At 50.6% G+C, this 15543-nt stretch overlaps 1 protein-coding gene across 11 annotated transcripts in view; it reads left to right on the top strand.

Moving 5' to 3' along the window:
• The first annotated feature begins 427 nt into the window (after nucleotides 1–427).
• Nucleotides 428–15543, top strand: part of Ebf3 (EBF transcription factor 3) — a 118628-nt gene continuing 103512 nt past the window's right edge. For 2 of the 11 annotated variants that reach the window (XM_060381563.1, XM_060381506.1), the window contains exons 1-6: nucleotides 431–1186; nucleotides 1292–1448; nucleotides 1843–1906; nucleotides 2637–2692; nucleotides 5648–5721; nucleotides 7477–7545. In XM_060381563.1, the coding sequence (XP_060237546.1) occupies nucleotides 1053–1186; nucleotides 1292–1448; nucleotides 1843–1906; nucleotides 2637–2692; nucleotides 5648–5721; nucleotides 7477–7545 (554 nt within the window). In that variant the 5' untranslated portion in view covers nucleotides 431–1052. Of the gene's footprint in view, nucleotides 1187–1291; nucleotides 1449–1842; nucleotides 1907–2636; nucleotides 2693–5647; nucleotides 5722–7476; nucleotides 7546–15543 lie in introns of all 11 variants that reach the window. The other 9 variants (XM_060381538.1, XM_060381528.1, XM_021635084.2 and 6 more) reach the window with 7 other exon arrangements.

The raw sequence follows: 15543 nt of genomic DNA, 5'->3' as shown, positions 1-15543 counted from the left end.
GGACACCCCCAGAAGCCAGGGCTGCCCTGCCATTTATTGCGCGCCAGTGGGCGACTACGGGGCACCCCTCCTCCCGGCCCGCGGTGTTTGGACTGTGTGGCGGGGCCCGTGGGCAGGGATAACGGTCCAGGCAGCGCTCGAGCCCGGTTTCTCGGCGACATTTATTTGGGGCGGGTGGGAACTTCGTCGGCGGCGCCTGGGCTCGCGGAGCTGTGGCCCGCGGCAGGGGGGGGTGGGGGTGGGGAGCGGGGGGAGCGGCGGCGGCGGCGCTCGGCGGCGCTCGGCGGGGCTCGCGGGGCTCGCGGGGCTCGGGCCGGCTCGCGGCGCCGTCAGGCAGGCGGCCGGCGAGCGCGGCGGCGGCGGCGGCGGCGGCGGCGGCGGCGGCGGCGAGGGGCGCGGCGAGGGGCGGCCGCTCCCATATATGGCGCAGGCGCCGCCCCCCGACGTCACCCTCTGACAGCGCCGCTCCCGGGGGCTTCGAGTTTTGGCTCCCGGGAAAGGGTCCATTCCTCGGGGAGAGAGGGCTGAGTTTTGTGCGCCTCCGTCCGCTGCGCGCGCCGCTCCAGGCCCCGCCGCGCCCCGCCTGCGCCCGGGACTGCGCCGCGGCACTCACTGCCCCCCGTTTATTTGTCTTTGGAGCAGGCGGGCCGCGCCAGAAGCGGGCCATCCCGCAGTGCCCTGCAGCCAGCGGACGCCGCCTCGGCTAGGATGACACCACGTTGAGCGCGCCCGCCAAACAACAACAACAACAACAAGCAGCGCCGCCGCGGCCGCCGCGTCCACCGCGCCCTCGCCACTCCGCCGCCGCCGCCGCCGCCTCCGCCGGCGCAGCCCGCCCGAGTCCCCCCCTCGGCCCGTCCGCCAGCGCGCCCGGCCGCCGGTGCATGCCGCGCCTTCCCGGGACGGGCTGAAGCCGGCGGCGGGCCGCACCGCTAGGCGCCGAGCCGGGCCGAGGCGGCCAGGGCAGCCTCCTGCCGCCGAGCCCCCCGAGCGCCGCCGACCGCGGACGCGTTTTCGGCCGGGAGTCGCGGCCGCCGCCGCCAGCAGTGTTCATGTTTGGGATTCAGGAGAATATTCCTCGCGGGGGGACGACCATGAAGGAGGAGCCGCTGGGCAGCGGCATGAACCCGGTGCGCTCGTGGATGCACACGGCGGGCGTGGTGGACGCCAACACGGCCGCCCAGAGGTACGTACCGGCCGCCCCCGCGCGCCCCGGCCCCGGCCAGGCCCGGCCCCCTCCTCCGGCCAGCGCCGCGCTGCTCACCGGGCCGCTGTCCCTTTCCTCCTGCAGCGGCGTGGGGCTGGCGCGGGCGCACTTCGAGAAGCAGCCGCCTTCCAACCTCCGGAAATCCAATTTCTTCCACTTCGTGCTGGCGCTCTACGACAGGCAGGGGCAGCCGGTGGAGATCGAAAGGACCGCTTTTGTGGACTTTGTGGAGAAAGAGAAAGTAAGTGTGTGACACCGGCGATCGCACGCTTCCCTCTCCTGGAGTGTGTGTGGGGGGGGGACGGCCGGGGCCGGCGCCCGGGGTCCGAGCGCCCCCCATCTCGGCGGCGGGGAACGCTCTGCCCCGGGCGACCCCCGGCCGCCACGTGCGGTCACGCAGGCCCCTCCGAGGGCCGGGCAACTTCTCTGCGTCCCCCGGACTCACTGGGGGAGAGGGGGAAACGCAGGGCCGGCGGCAGGAGAAGTGACATCACCGCGCAGCTGCCGCCGAGCCGGGAATCCTGCCTCGATGCGCGTGAGGCCGAGGGGGCCTCGGTCCTGGAGGGGGGACCGAGCGCGGTCACCGCGCGCCTGACGCGGCCACGCTAAATGCAATCATTTATCGTTGCTTTCAGGAGCCGAACAACGAGAAAACCAACAACGGCATCCACTATAAGCTGCAGCTACTTTACAGCAATGGTGAGTACCGCTGCCTGCCTGCCCGCCTGCCTGCCCTCTCGCCCCGAGCACTGGCTCTCCCTTCCCTCGGTGGTTCCAGGACATAAAGATTTTGAGATTAAAATGACATGGGTGTAAACACGAAATCTTCTCATGGCATAGAAGGAAAACAAAACATAAACGATCGATAAGTCGATGGCGCTTCACATGATTAACCGGTGGGGCTTGGAGTAGAAAGTAAAAGGAGGATCGATAAGGGCTCCTGCAGAACATCACTTTTAAGTGACTTTTTTCAATTTTGCAAATTAATGTTAATTATTGGAATGGGGGGCAGCTCCGTAAGCCGAGCATAACTTACTTCCTGTGCAAGGTTTAGAAAGAAAAGCCCCCCCCCGGGAGGCGCTGGAAGGGTTCGGGCTCTTTCTAGAGGTGCCTTCTCTTCACGAAAAAATAAATGACCGTGCGGGCCCAGAGCTGCACTCCGGCCTGCTCTCTGCCAGGCAGACTTCTTCTGCCTTTGGATGCAAACCTCTGTCAGAATCCCGAGAAGCCGAATTAGAAACACAGAACAGTGAGAGGCGACTGGGCTTTTCTGTCTCCCTCCCAATCTTGTAAGAATTGCCCTAAAGCGTCCCTGTTCCGTGCAGACGGTAGTCACAGGCCCTGGTTTGCCGGGGCCAGGGAGTCCCTCCTGAGGTCCAGGCTAAAAGCTTGTTGAGAATTTGTCTGTTTCTCTCCCCCCGCCCCACAGGCGTCAGAACAGAGCAAGATCTGTATGTCCGCCTCATAGATTCAATGACCAAACAGGTGAGAAAGTTTATGCCTCTCTACTCATTGTTGTTTTTTTTTTTCCTTTCTGCTGAGCTGGGGTTGTCCTGGGGCCAAGAGAGCAGACTGACAAATGGATCTCCTGTATTTGTTTTTCATTTCGCTTCCTTGACATGCTAATGAGAATTCCATATTTATTGGAATAAATGGAGCGGTTGGTACAATAGTTTATGCTGTCATTAAAACAGGACATATATGCTTTATTAAATGACTTGCGATTGGAATCAAACTCTGTCTTAATTAATTACGGTAATTAATATTCGACAGAAAAAAAAGCCAAGATCTCGTATTTATTTTTAAACGTTTCCTTTTCTGCTTGAAATAATTTCATTGATTCCCCCCCCCCAAAGAAAACTAACTCTGTCCCAAAGCTCATCGAGTTAGGCTCGATGAGTTATTTCCCCCCTCCTTTCCAGTGTCATGGTCTAGTCACGCGAGACATGTATCTGGATTTAAAAGTTAAATGTGCTGGGGTGAAAAGTCGCCTTGTTCTCCTCCAGTCCATCTTCACCTCTCAGCCCCCCCATCTCCATAATTCAAAGTCTGAGCTCCAGGGGTCACTCAAACCCATCCACTGCTCTGCTCTCTCTCCCACCCTCTGTCATACCTTGTAAATAACATAATTACAAGCAGTTCCTTATTAAATTATTTAACCTGTCTTGGTCAACTTTTCTGATGATAACTATTGGCTATCAGTAATGTGATTAACTGCAGAAAAGCGCCTCATGGCTCTATGAGGGTGCCCAGTCTCTGGCTGCTAATGTTATCCTGGGTGATGTGGTATTGTTTTAAGGAGATTGTTTCTACTTTCTTAAAATAGAGTACGGGGTGTATGCATCTAGAATTCCTAGATTTAGCACACCCTGCCCTGGTTGCTTTAGAATGGAGAATGTGCTTGTTTTCTGCACCTCACGGTAGAAATGAAAGTAGCCTGTTCGTTTTTTGATGCTAACTTTCAGAACTGTAAACCAAGCGGGAAAGAGCTCTCCAAGCTTCCCGCAGTCCGGCACACGCGCCTCTTCATTCTCTGAGCACAATTCGCACATTTTATTTCTCCTTGAAAAAGTTTGCCGTTATCGAGGCGGCCAGAGCTTGAGGTTTTAACGTCTGCAGCCGCAGGCCTGTGTGGTTTTTCTCTTGGAGCAAGGATCTGGCAGGTAAACGTGTTTTTCTGACACAGACCGTGGTGTGCCCTTTTGCCAGCCTTGCCCCGATTCATAGAAGCTCCGGAACTCGGCTGCTGTTAGTCAGGCGGCTTTTATTTCCTTTGTATGTCGGGCAGAGGTTTTGCGAATCGCTCTACTCTAATTAGGAGTTTTTTTGTTTTTTGTTTTTTGTTTTTGTTTTTTGCAGGCGCTGCTAAGTTTCTGCGCCTCACGTGCGGGAGGAGCAGGAGGCTCCGTTAAAAATACACTTTTATTGTTCGTTTTAGCCTAGTACCTTTGCAGTGCACACTGTGCAGAAAATAAAGGCATTTAATCTCCTCACTGACGGGGACGGGAGGGGAAAAAAGTAAAGAAATAGCCTAGTAACTGATCAAAGAGTCAATGGCGCTGAACCGACAGCTTATGGATTTCTGTTTGTGCTACAAAATAAAAAATAAATCAAATATAAATACGGGGATCATCGGAGGACAAGCCATTTTTTTTTTCAGAAAGACGGTGTCGCCGAGGCCGCTAGCTAGCCGCCCAGCAGCCCCAGGCGGCTGGCTGGCCTGCGGTGACTGCCACTAACTCCTGCGGTTCCGAGCGGGCCGGGCTCCAGGCCGCCGACCGAGGCTTGCGCGGAGACTTCTCCCTCTTCCCGGGGAGGCGGCCCCGGACGCCTGGCAGAAAGGGCTTTGTCCGCCTGGAAGTGCAGGAAAGTGCCGGAGGAGGTTGGAAGTAATTTCCAGGGGTAGTGGTGGAGGGGTGGGGGCGGGAACCGCGGGGAGGGCAGCCCTCCCCCTCGGAGGAATTTTCTGCCCGGAACCTGCGGCCGGCGGCCCCCGCCTCCCGCCCCTCCCCCAGTGGCCTCCTCTCCTCTTCCCCGGGCGAGGCGGGCGGCGGCGAGGGCGGCCGGGCCGCGGCTCCCGGCGGTGGAGCCGGGCTGGGCGCCGGGCGCGAGCGCACCTAGGGTTTCGCACCATCTGGCGGAGCCTCTGCTCAAAACCCACCCGAGCGTGCGCGCGCGCAGACACTGCCTTTTTTTTTTTCACCCGAGGAAGAAAGAGAGAGAGAGGAAAAAAAAAATCATTGTTAGCATTCGGAAAATAAACACCAGATTGGCCATTAGCACTTTCTTCCCAAATAGCATCGGGCGGGGAGCACGTGGCCGCTCGGGCAGGGGCGCCCCGGGCCGCCAGCATCCCCGGCGGGCGCGGTGCGAACACGTGCGGCCGCCGAGCAGGGCGTCCTGCCGGCCGGGGACGCCGAGCCCCGCAGCCCCGGCCTCGGGCCTCCGCTCGGGCTCCGGGGGGCGGCGGGCGGGAGGCCCGGGCCCGGCAGCGCCCCGTGTCCTCTCGGGGTCTGTCGTCGGAGCGTGCTGTGATCAGCCTCTCCTGGCACAGCGATCCGGCCCCGGTGTAGACAATGGCCGGAGGAGACTGCCAGGTTGCTGGGGGCCCAGGCACCGGGAGCCGGCTGGGTGTCTGCGCGCCCCTGCCCGCTGCGCCCGGGCCTCGGCAGGCTCTGCCTCGCCCTCCTCGCAGCCCTCCGGAGCCCGGGGCCGGCGTGCACCCGCGGGAAGCGCCCGGCACGCGGGGCAGTGCCAGGCCTATGCGGCCTGGGCCCCCTCGCCTGAGGTAGCGGGTCCGGAGGGTGGCCGGGTGTGCCTGTCGCCTCCCCTCTGGGGGGTTGTGCACCTGCCACCCGCGAGGCCCGCAGCGCCCGTGGCGGTTTGGTGCCCAGGCCGCGGGCGCTCGGTGACCCCTGCCTCCGCTTGTCCCCCGCGCAGGCCATCGTTTATGAAGGCCAGGACAAGAACCCGGAGATGTGCCGCGTGCTGCTGACCCACGAGATCATGTGCAGGTGAGCCCCGGGAGGCCAGCGGCCCAGGCGCCAGCCAAATCTCTGCAGGCCCCGCGTGCAGGCGCCGGCCACCCCGCCCAAGTGCCAGAGAGAGAGAGGGTATCCATTGAAACTTAGTAGGCCGGAGGCCTCAGGCCGGGCCAGAGCAGCGTCCTGTCTCATTTCCCCATCAGTGATGACGGTCAGTGTGGCTCGCTGCTGAGCAGAGGGGATTAATATGTTGGCGGTGCCTTGGCAATATAGTTGAGAGAGAGAGAGAGAGAGAGAGAGAGAGAGAGAGAGAGAGAGAGAGAGAGAGAGAGAGAGAGAGAGAGAGAGGGGGAGGGAGGGAGGGAGGGAGGGAGAGAGAGAGAGAGAGAGAGAGAGAGAGAGAGAGAGAGAGAGAGAGAGAGAGACCAGGGGATACATCTGTCCTCACGAAGGAGTCAGAGTTCACTAGGACTCATTTGACTACTTCCTTCTCCACGCTCGCATCCTGAGACGTACAATTGTCTGTTATTGATAAAAAAAAAAAAAAGGAAAGCCCTTTGTACTTATTACAGAGCTCGTGTATGTGAGAATTGGATTGTGATTCTGTCAGTTAACCTCTTCCCTAGAGCAGCGATGCGTCCTTCATATTGTTGTTAGATAGCATGCCTTTACTTGAGATCTCTGTCAGAAGAGCAATTTCCCACCTGTTTTTTTTTTTTTTTTTCTAACTACCACAAGAGTTTCGCCCCTACATGGCGAATAAAAACGCATCATTGACTTTGTATGTGTGGCATGTGAAATATAGTTGCAAGGAATAATAAGGAAAGGTTGTGCAGCCTACAGTAGCAGGCTCTACACTCTGAGGGGCATACTCTCCTCGGCTATGGTGCCTGTTGCCGAATGCCACATCTGAGCAGAGGTATTGTTACAGCACCAATATACAAAAGCTGACTTTTTCTCATATCAGGTAATAAATATAAATTACAACCAATAAAGTGGAATTTCTTTATTATCCACTTCTGCATGTACAGCAATTAACATAGAAAGCGCACAGATGTGATTTAAGCTCTAAGTGGAAGACTGTAGACTTTCTTTAATCACTTTAGCTGTCAGCTTTAAAAGGCTTTATATACTTTGCCTACCATATGGTGTTAATTTAGCTAATTTAGACATGTAACCATTATACAAGTATGCTTTTTTAAAATGCGAGAAGCATAACATTTTTGTTTCGTTTCTGCTTTAATTAAAGTTTCAATAACAGGAGTTAAGGTAGGCTTAGAGAAGCAACAAATAGAAGTTTGTGATAGATGGATGCGTGCTTTTGTGCTTATAATTAATAAATGCCCCCAAAGAAATATTGGTTAGAGGTGGCGTCTTGCATCTTTTCCAGAAATAACAGCTTGACAATTGGAGGTAAACAAAAGCTGAAGCTGTGAAAAGTTATTCCCCAGCCTCCGGCCTTTTCTCCTCAGTTCACTGCAGAGACAAACACCAGCAGCATGTTTTCTGCATTTTTAGCATCATAATTTGTACAGGAGCCCCGGCTACCCTGCTAGTATTAATAGATGTGTTTAACTCTGTTCCTTCTGGCAGAAAGTTACAGCTTAAGTTTAACTGAAGAGCCTGTGAACTCACTAGGTTGAAATTTGTCAAGCTGTCCAAGTAGGAAAACTGTTTTCTTGACTCCTACCGCTTCATTGTCAGACTTTGGGGGGAAAAAAATCACAAGTTGGACAGAGAACACTGAGATGAATACTAAAACCCGTGTTTGCAATTGCCCCACAGCCGGTGCTGTGACAAGAAGAGCTGTGGCAATAGGAACGAGACGCCCTCAGACCCTGTAATCATTGACAGGTAAGGATGACTTCTTCATTTCCTAAACAGAGCAGTAGCAACAAGCAAACTCTCTGCCTTGCTTGGCTTCCAGTGGCTCCTCAGCTTTGAGGCTGGTGTTGGGCTCGCCTTGTGCACTGCACCATTTGTCCGCGTGTGTTACCGTGCACAGGTGGGTGGACTCGGAAACCCGGTGGCTCGCTCTGTGGGGATTCGGTAATTGCTCGCGAGTTGTCAGGGGAAGCAGTTTCATCTGCCACTGCTCTCGCTGTGAGGAGCACTTTATGCCTAGAGAGTCTCTGGCTTTAAACCCAGAGATATGTCATAAAATGCTTTCTGCTAGTTTGTTAACAAGTATTTCTTATCTTACCTTTTTTTTTTTTTTTTTTTGCATTTTCTTTCTTTTTTTTTTTTTTTTTTTCTTAACCTCGGATGGTCGTTGAAGTTGCAGCTTGGGTGGTGTTGCTCTTGCAATCATCGCCCAGTGGTAGAATGAATTTAATCTGCTCTCAATTAGTTGCAAAATGTCTCCTAATTTTTTTCCAATTGTGGCTGTCGTTTTATGTCAAGTAGCAAATATGTAACTAACAAACCAAAGTTGTTATAATTGAAACTAATTACACATGCTGGTTACATTTCCAACATTAATTTCCATAACTAGATTAGCTATATGCATTCTTTAGGTTTGCTGTTCCTCATCTTGCCATTTATCATGTTCCTTGGGCAACATGGCATCCTTTTAAGATACCAATCATTAGTCCTAATGGTGCTAATGTGCACTTGGCATTGCCTTAGTGGAAACAACAAAAACACTGCCACCCTCCCCTCCTGACTCACCCCGGCTCTTCTGAGGAGGAGAGAAGATTTCTTTCTTCTCAACAATGGGGTGCCCCAGTGTGTGATTGACTGCAGATTTTGAAATTGGTACCCAAATCGAATAAATGTTAGACGTGTATATATGACACCAGTTTTGTGAGGCAGAGGTTTAGACTGTTTTGAAGAGGGGTTGAGTTTCAGCAGCTTTCATTACAAAGTTATCTTTTGATCATGAACTTTGCTGTCCAGGGTCTGAAAAATTAAACCCGGAAAACCCCACGAGCTAAGCCTAAAGAAGTCTGCGGCACCAGTGGAGAGCATTGCTAATGTTTAACTAGCTGGAATAGCTGTTTGCTTAGTGGAGAATGCTCGGTATCTGACAGAAGGGACAGCTCTCTTATTAGTAATCAAATAGGGCTGACCAGTTGTGGCCGTCAGTCAGGCAGTTGAGAAGAAGTTCAACCCTTTACGAAGCCGGAGCTACAGAAATCAATGTAATTATATTTGTTTCCGTGTTGTGGCTATGGAAGTCATACAGCTTTAGGTTGTTGCCTTGTGATGGAACTCTTGTTTTATTTCATTATTCCTCTGGATGGGCTTGAAAGTTACTGAACAGCCATTGGAATCTTGTCTGAGTGGAGGGTGCTTGAGAGGCAGCCCACATCAGCCTTTAATACAACCCTGTGAAAACGCTTCCTCTCTCCAGTGATACTTGGAGACTTTAAATGTGGTTTGTTTGAAAACCACTACTTAAAAAAAAATATGCCATGATTGTGGAGAGGCCATGTTGGTTTGACTCACATTTTAGACACTGAGTCCCCCTTCAAAAGCACTTTGGATTTGTTCAGTTTTCAATCACTTATTGAACACTGATGGTGAATAACACCCAAGACTCAGTTTTTAATCACATGATAGGCAGTGCTTTCCTCTGATATACAGAATTTACTCTTTAATTCTCTTCCAAGGGGGAGGGGCTCTCTTATATTTGTTTAATTAAAGTATATGCAAAGACCACTCTTTCTAACCTATGAGAAATATGTGATCATTGATATTCTAGAAGCACAGAGGAAGGGAGAAATGTAAAAACATTTGGTTAATGGGTTTACCATGTTTATTTGAATAAGGAGGATTGAAGCTCCATTTACGCTTGGCATAAATGCTTTGGAGGTCTTAATTATTGATGAAAAATCTGCTCTGCTTCTAAATTCAAAGATATGACAATTTTATAGGAATTTTAATCACCTTCCATGTTAGGGATTTTAAGGTAAGGATAGTTTTATGTACTGACAAATACGATGTACATTTTTAGCATTCTTAAGAGAGCTGTCACTTGTAATGACAAAATACTATTAGCATTTTGTTGCCTGCTGTAAATCCCTGTGAAATGATTGTGGTATTGGCACTATCTCCAGTTTAAGGCATATTTCTGCTATAGGAGTAAATGAATTTAGTGTTTGCTAGGACAGCTTGTGTTGATCAGAGAGAGGGGCTCGCTTCAGCACTGTGGAGCACCGTGGCCACTTGCAGTAGAGACGTGTCTCACTTTCGTAACGGTGACCATTTCTGTGGGGTGTGGGCTGCCTCTGAGAATTAGTTGCTCCTGTTGAGTCTTTAACCCGGGTTTCCTCTTGAGTATTGCAGAATAAAATGTCCCATCAGATCGGTGGGTTTGCAGGGTCCTCACCAGTCCTGTCGTCACTTGGTTGGCTGGCTTAAGAATTCTAGACAGCGTGCTTCCCTGGCTCCTGTGGCCTTTGGACACATTTAGCAGGTTCTGACCAGATAAAGCATATTTGTCCCGAGGATATAAACCAATAACAAACTGAATTGAGATCAATGGGCCCACATTTGCTCCAGCCCACACCAAGCTCTTCCACATGTTGTTGAAACCGCTTTGTGTGTGAAGAGAACAGGGAGGTGAGCTCCCCCCGCTCTGGCAGGAGTAATCACATTCTATAGGCCCTGATGCCTTAAATCAATTAATTACACAATTTAGTTTAGTTATCTTTCAGAAGTATTAGATACTTACAAATGGCATGGAAGACACTTCAAAGTAAAAGAGGTTGGGGGGGCAGCGAGGATGTCTCCCATTAGAAACCTTTTCATTTATTGTGAAGCTTCTCCTTATGTGGACGTGTTTCCTTCCAGATAAAACACTGTTGGAGAAATGATTTTTTTAATACTTCCATGTATTTAAAATAATACAGTAACTTACCAAGTCGAGAAGGAACATAGCATTGTAAAGGGTTGACCTGTGAGAGATGTCACAGGAACAGTTAGCTGCATACATTGAATTGACCTACAAAGAACCAGATGCAAGGAAAGAGGCCTACCTCCTCATACCACACACACACACACACACACACACACACACACACACACACATGGCCATGCACACAGGTCCATGCCCAGCCACAGGCACCTCACATATGCAAGTGTGTGTATGCAAATACATAGCCACATATACATGCATGAATTTTTATGGTATTGCTGAGACGGAAGGGAGTATTATTTTCCTCATGAAATAATGTTTTCTGGGAAAACACAAAAGCAGATGGTCTTCATTAGGAACACCCATTGTCCACATATCCCAAATATGAGCAGATAAATCTCTCCTGTTTCACCCGTACATTCCAAGGGCTGCAAGTGATTACAGGATGTCGGCGTAGCTGCTAAACCAAAACCACACTTGGGCTCACATTATTCGCCTGTGCCATCCGGGTCTGTTTCCTCAGGAGCTCTGGAAATGCCTGGGGAAGGCACATCACTTTACCCTCCCCTTCCTCACTCAGCCTGGGGAGGACAGAGAAACACAGAGTCCAACTGTTGCAGCCTGTGGAGCAGGGCAATGCGGCTGCCCACTCGGGCCGGCTGCACACCGTGGGCTGCGTGCAACCGAGAGCACGCTGTGCGGGGCGGTTCCAGATGGCACTGTCTCTGGCGTCCTGCTCGCTGGCATCTCTGCAGCAGGCAGTGCCCCCTCCCCAATAAATCTGGCATTAGTCTATAGAGTTTGGGAAACTTATCATTCCAAGTCTGTCCTACTTTCCTGTCTGGGAGCCAGACATCTGTTTATCCTATTTTCTTTCATACAGAGTTTGGAATGGCTGCAGTTTTTCTTTTTTTTGGGGGGGGGGTTGTGCATGAAGTTTTGTCATATTTAACAGCTGTTACAGAATTTCAGCCCTGTGGGCTCTGAAAATACTTTTCAGCTGACCTCAGATTTTTATACATAATTGACATTGGGTTGTAGAAAAACATTATTTGCTTAACCTCTCATTGTCTGCGATTTCACACCGTCTCTGGTCCGAGGGTGTAAGTACCAGCGATTTTAGCTCTGTGTTCCCTCTCAGCCCTCCAAAGCCTTGCTTTGATTCATTTGTGTGTTTTAAGTTTACACCTTTAAAGTGACTGCAGAACGGTAGCCCAAAAGGACTGGAGGTTTTCTTTTTCTTTTTTCCTTCCCTTCCCTCTCTCTCTCTCCTCTCTCTCCTTTTTTTAGTCAACAGTGTTTCCTTTCACTTCCTGTCACAAAGGTCAAAGAGAGCCGACCTTTGCTGGCAGTCCTGCTTGCTGAATTATTCATGGGATTGACTTTTTGTCAGCACACACAGTTGTGCTCTGGGACAATTTATTCATTTACCTCATTTAAAGCTCCTTTCTGCACCTGTTCAAGTATTAATATCATGTAATTTGGGCCTAATGCCGATTTTGCTGAACACTCATTATATTTTTTATTAGCTATATTTCCAAACGATTATGTATGATTATTACCAAGCCTTACAAACAGCACTGGGTTATTCCCCAGCCCCTTACATCTTCTTGTCAGGTTGTTTTCAGAAGCAGGGTGGATAAACATTTGACCAGTCCCGATGTTTTTATTCCTACTCCATCTCCAAGCAGAGAACTTAAAGCTCCCTCCCTCATGGCCTTGCAGGAGCGTGATTAAATCCAACCCGGCGAAGCTGTACAAATGCCAGCGTTTATAAGGTCAACGCTTTTGTTAAAAATGCTATGTAAATGAGGATCTGCAAAAAGGGACATTAAATAAAATTAAATTCATTGTCTTCTTTAATGTCATTTACATTTTGGCTAAGCCTCGGCCTGTCAAGGAGGATTTTAAAAATAATTTTAATTACACATCATTTAGGGAGCCCAAGGTTTTCTATTCAGTAGCATTTGGATAACCTGCAGAATGGAGACCGTTTGTTAACTTCTGAAATGACGGATTGTCATTCTGTATGCATAATACAGCAAGAACAGCATAGTTTGCTGTTAATTTCTCCTTCTCAGTTTTCTTGAAAGTGAATATAATTATCATCAAACAGGCCTGGAGACCCTGGAGTCCTCCTCTTGGCCTTGGCTGGGAAGCTGAGACACACTTTAGTTCTGGGTCTGTTTTAATACATGGGGACTTCAGAGAAGGAAAAATATTGGCTAGAAATTTGGCAATATTAAAATGCACTCTGGATGAATGGAGTGGCTACAAAGACTCTGATTCTGGTTGGCACGAGCCCCATTTGGCTCAGCCAGGCTCAGGTGTGAATGGCTGTTTTATTCCCCGGTATGCCAACGGAGAGAGGCAAAAAGTTCACCATATTCATTCATCCTTTAATTTTTTTTTTTTTTAATAAACTTCTGAAAATAAACAGAAAAGGAAGAGCAGCTTAAGAGAGTCACGGTGACACGTTTTCATTTGGATAGGGCAGCACCAGGAACAGTGCCCACTTTGTGTGCCTGCTTCTGAGCCCACCACCCTGCCATCACGCCACACCTTTGTATAAGCTGATGCTGCATGTCACAGTGCGCAGGATGTCACAGCCAGCATCAGGCCTAGGGTTTACATTTCTGCTCTAGGTTGAGGAGGCCTGCGGAGATTTATGGCTGCCTGGTCTGGCTGGGTAAGGCCTATAGGGTGACCAGGCTGGGCTGGTGGAGAGCTGGGTTGGAAAACAAGCCACAGGCCCACAATGACTTCTGCAGCACTCCTAACCAGCTCAGATTCTCATCAGCTCTTGCAAGGGCTGGAGCTGTGTGGTGCTGCCTGCTAGGGGCAGGCAGAGGCAGGCAGCCGGTTGCTATGAAAATGCAGGGCTGGAGGGAGGGGCTGGAAGCTGGGCTGTCAGAAGCTATACTCCAGGAGGGATGTTGACGCAGACCATCCCGCGCCTCTGCAGCAGCCTTATCAGGTGAAGAGCAAAGATATAGCCAGTGCCTGTAATCGTGTTAGGACGGCATGGACGAATTGGATTACTGTATGGAAAGCCGTCCAAACTCGGAGTTCTGTTACGCATGCTTACAGGAAGCAAATAATTACGCTCTGTGCACCAGAAGATAATTGGGGCTGGCCAGAGGCCTTCTCGTGACGGAGAAGCTGGCCTCATGGAAGCGTGTGGGATGTACACAGGGAGGAGGAGGGTGATCTTCCCCCGATATAGGTTGGCTCAAGTTGAGGCTATAATTTTCGGTTACTTTTCAAAGATGGTGAATAATTTATCAGAATTCAAACTCACAGTAGCAACGGGAGGCATGTTGGAGGAGATAAAAATTCCAGGCTCTAATGATGGAGATTGTCGTGGCAGACAGGAAGTGATTGACAAGTGGGGGTACAGGAAGTGAGAACTCGAGGAGCTTAACCTGTACTTGGCAGAGCTGTCTTAGCTTGCACTCTGAGAAAATGAAAACCATTCACCCGTCCGCTCGCAACTGCTCGCCAGAACACACGCTCCTCCTGTTTGTTTATCTTAGTAGCAAATCTCTCCAAAATGTTTGTGGTTAAAAGTCTCTATAATGAGACATTATGCTGGCATTTTGAATGCTTTAAAATAAAAATATGGCTATCGTTTAGGAAAATAAGTGGAGGGATTTAATGGGTTAAGGGTTTTCTTGTATTTTGTAAGTTTCTTGGACTTGGAGGGTAACTAATGTTCGTTGCATCCTCGAAGCTCGACAACCCTTTCTCGGACGCTTTATTTGGAAAAACAGCCCGTTGCATCTGTCAGAACTGTAGATGTTATAAATTTGCCAAGCATTTGGATGAAGAGCACTATGTTTAGGGGTGTGGGGGAACTCTGACTCCAGTTGCTTTTACGTCACTTATTTTTCCTGCTGTTTAAAACAATGAAGGAAAAAACAAACAAACAAACAAACAACAACCCTGTCTATCTGCAATTTTTTTTTTCCACTGAAGGTTACTCAGTTATAAAATGCTCAAAATCTAGGTGGTGAGGGGGGGCTGTGTCTGTGGATGGTGAGCATCCTCTGAAAGCAGCCGGGCCGTACAGAGTGCCTTCCCGGTAATTCACTAGGAAATGAGTTTACCATGTGCAGAAAGGAAGGGGCTCCGGTGGCGGTGTTGCAGGACACAGAGCCCAGGCCCCACTGGCGGAAGAAGTCGGCTCCAGCGTGTCTCTGCTGGAAGACTCAGGGGCTGCTGCACATCTGGGAGGAGGCCTCCTTTGCCCTGACAGGCAGCTCTAGCCTTGCCCCACCTCTACCCCTGATCCCTCACCCCCCTGCATGTAATTCCCAGCTCTTTCTCTTAGCAGAAAGCACCAAGGGCAGGCTGCCACATTAAGGCGACACAAACAAACACAACTTTGGCAGTGTTCAAGGATCTCAAAACATTTGCTCTCTGGATGGTGAATTTACAAAGTGGGAAACCTTTCTTGACTTTGGAGGCTGGCCCTATGCATATAGGCTTCTGTGAGGGCATCATTTCTCCTTCTCTGGGGGTTTTTACCGTGTTGAACACATATGTACAGAGAGGATGCTTTAGACTGTATAAAAATAGGTCATGCCTAAGCCTGGTCAGGGCCATCCGAGGGTGACCTGTGTGCCTCACCAGCCTGAGATTTTATTACAGGCCCAGATGACCGTCCCACCTTCCTCAGCAGTACAGGTGGCATGGGCCAGTAGGTCTTCCAACTCTGACAAGGGATAGGGCCTGTCATTAGGAACAGGATGACTATAGCCCAGTGGAGAGGGTGCCGCTTCCAGCCAAGTCCACTTGATATTTCTGGTTCTGGAGTCAGAGATGGTCTCTGTCTGCCCTGGCTTGAGGACAAGCTTCCTCCCTGAGCACCCTCCACGGCTGCCAAGACTCGTAGTGCCGGGCATGTAATAGCTAGGGATCTAAGTACTGTCGGACAGGTAAGGCAGATAGGTGTTTGCGCCAAGTCCTCACTGCTCAGAACCCTGTGC

Source organism: Meriones unguiculatus, chromosome 1 (genome assembly GCF_030254825.1).
Source record: "Meriones unguiculatus strain TT.TT164.6M chromosome 1, Bangor_MerUng_6.1, whole genome shotgun sequence".
Taxonomy (NCBI): domain Eukaryota; kingdom Metazoa; phylum Chordata; class Mammalia; order Rodentia; family Muridae; genus Meriones; species Meriones unguiculatus.
The sequence above is the reverse complement of the archived record's forward strand: the minus strand, read 5'-3'. Positions and strand labels throughout refer to the sequence as shown.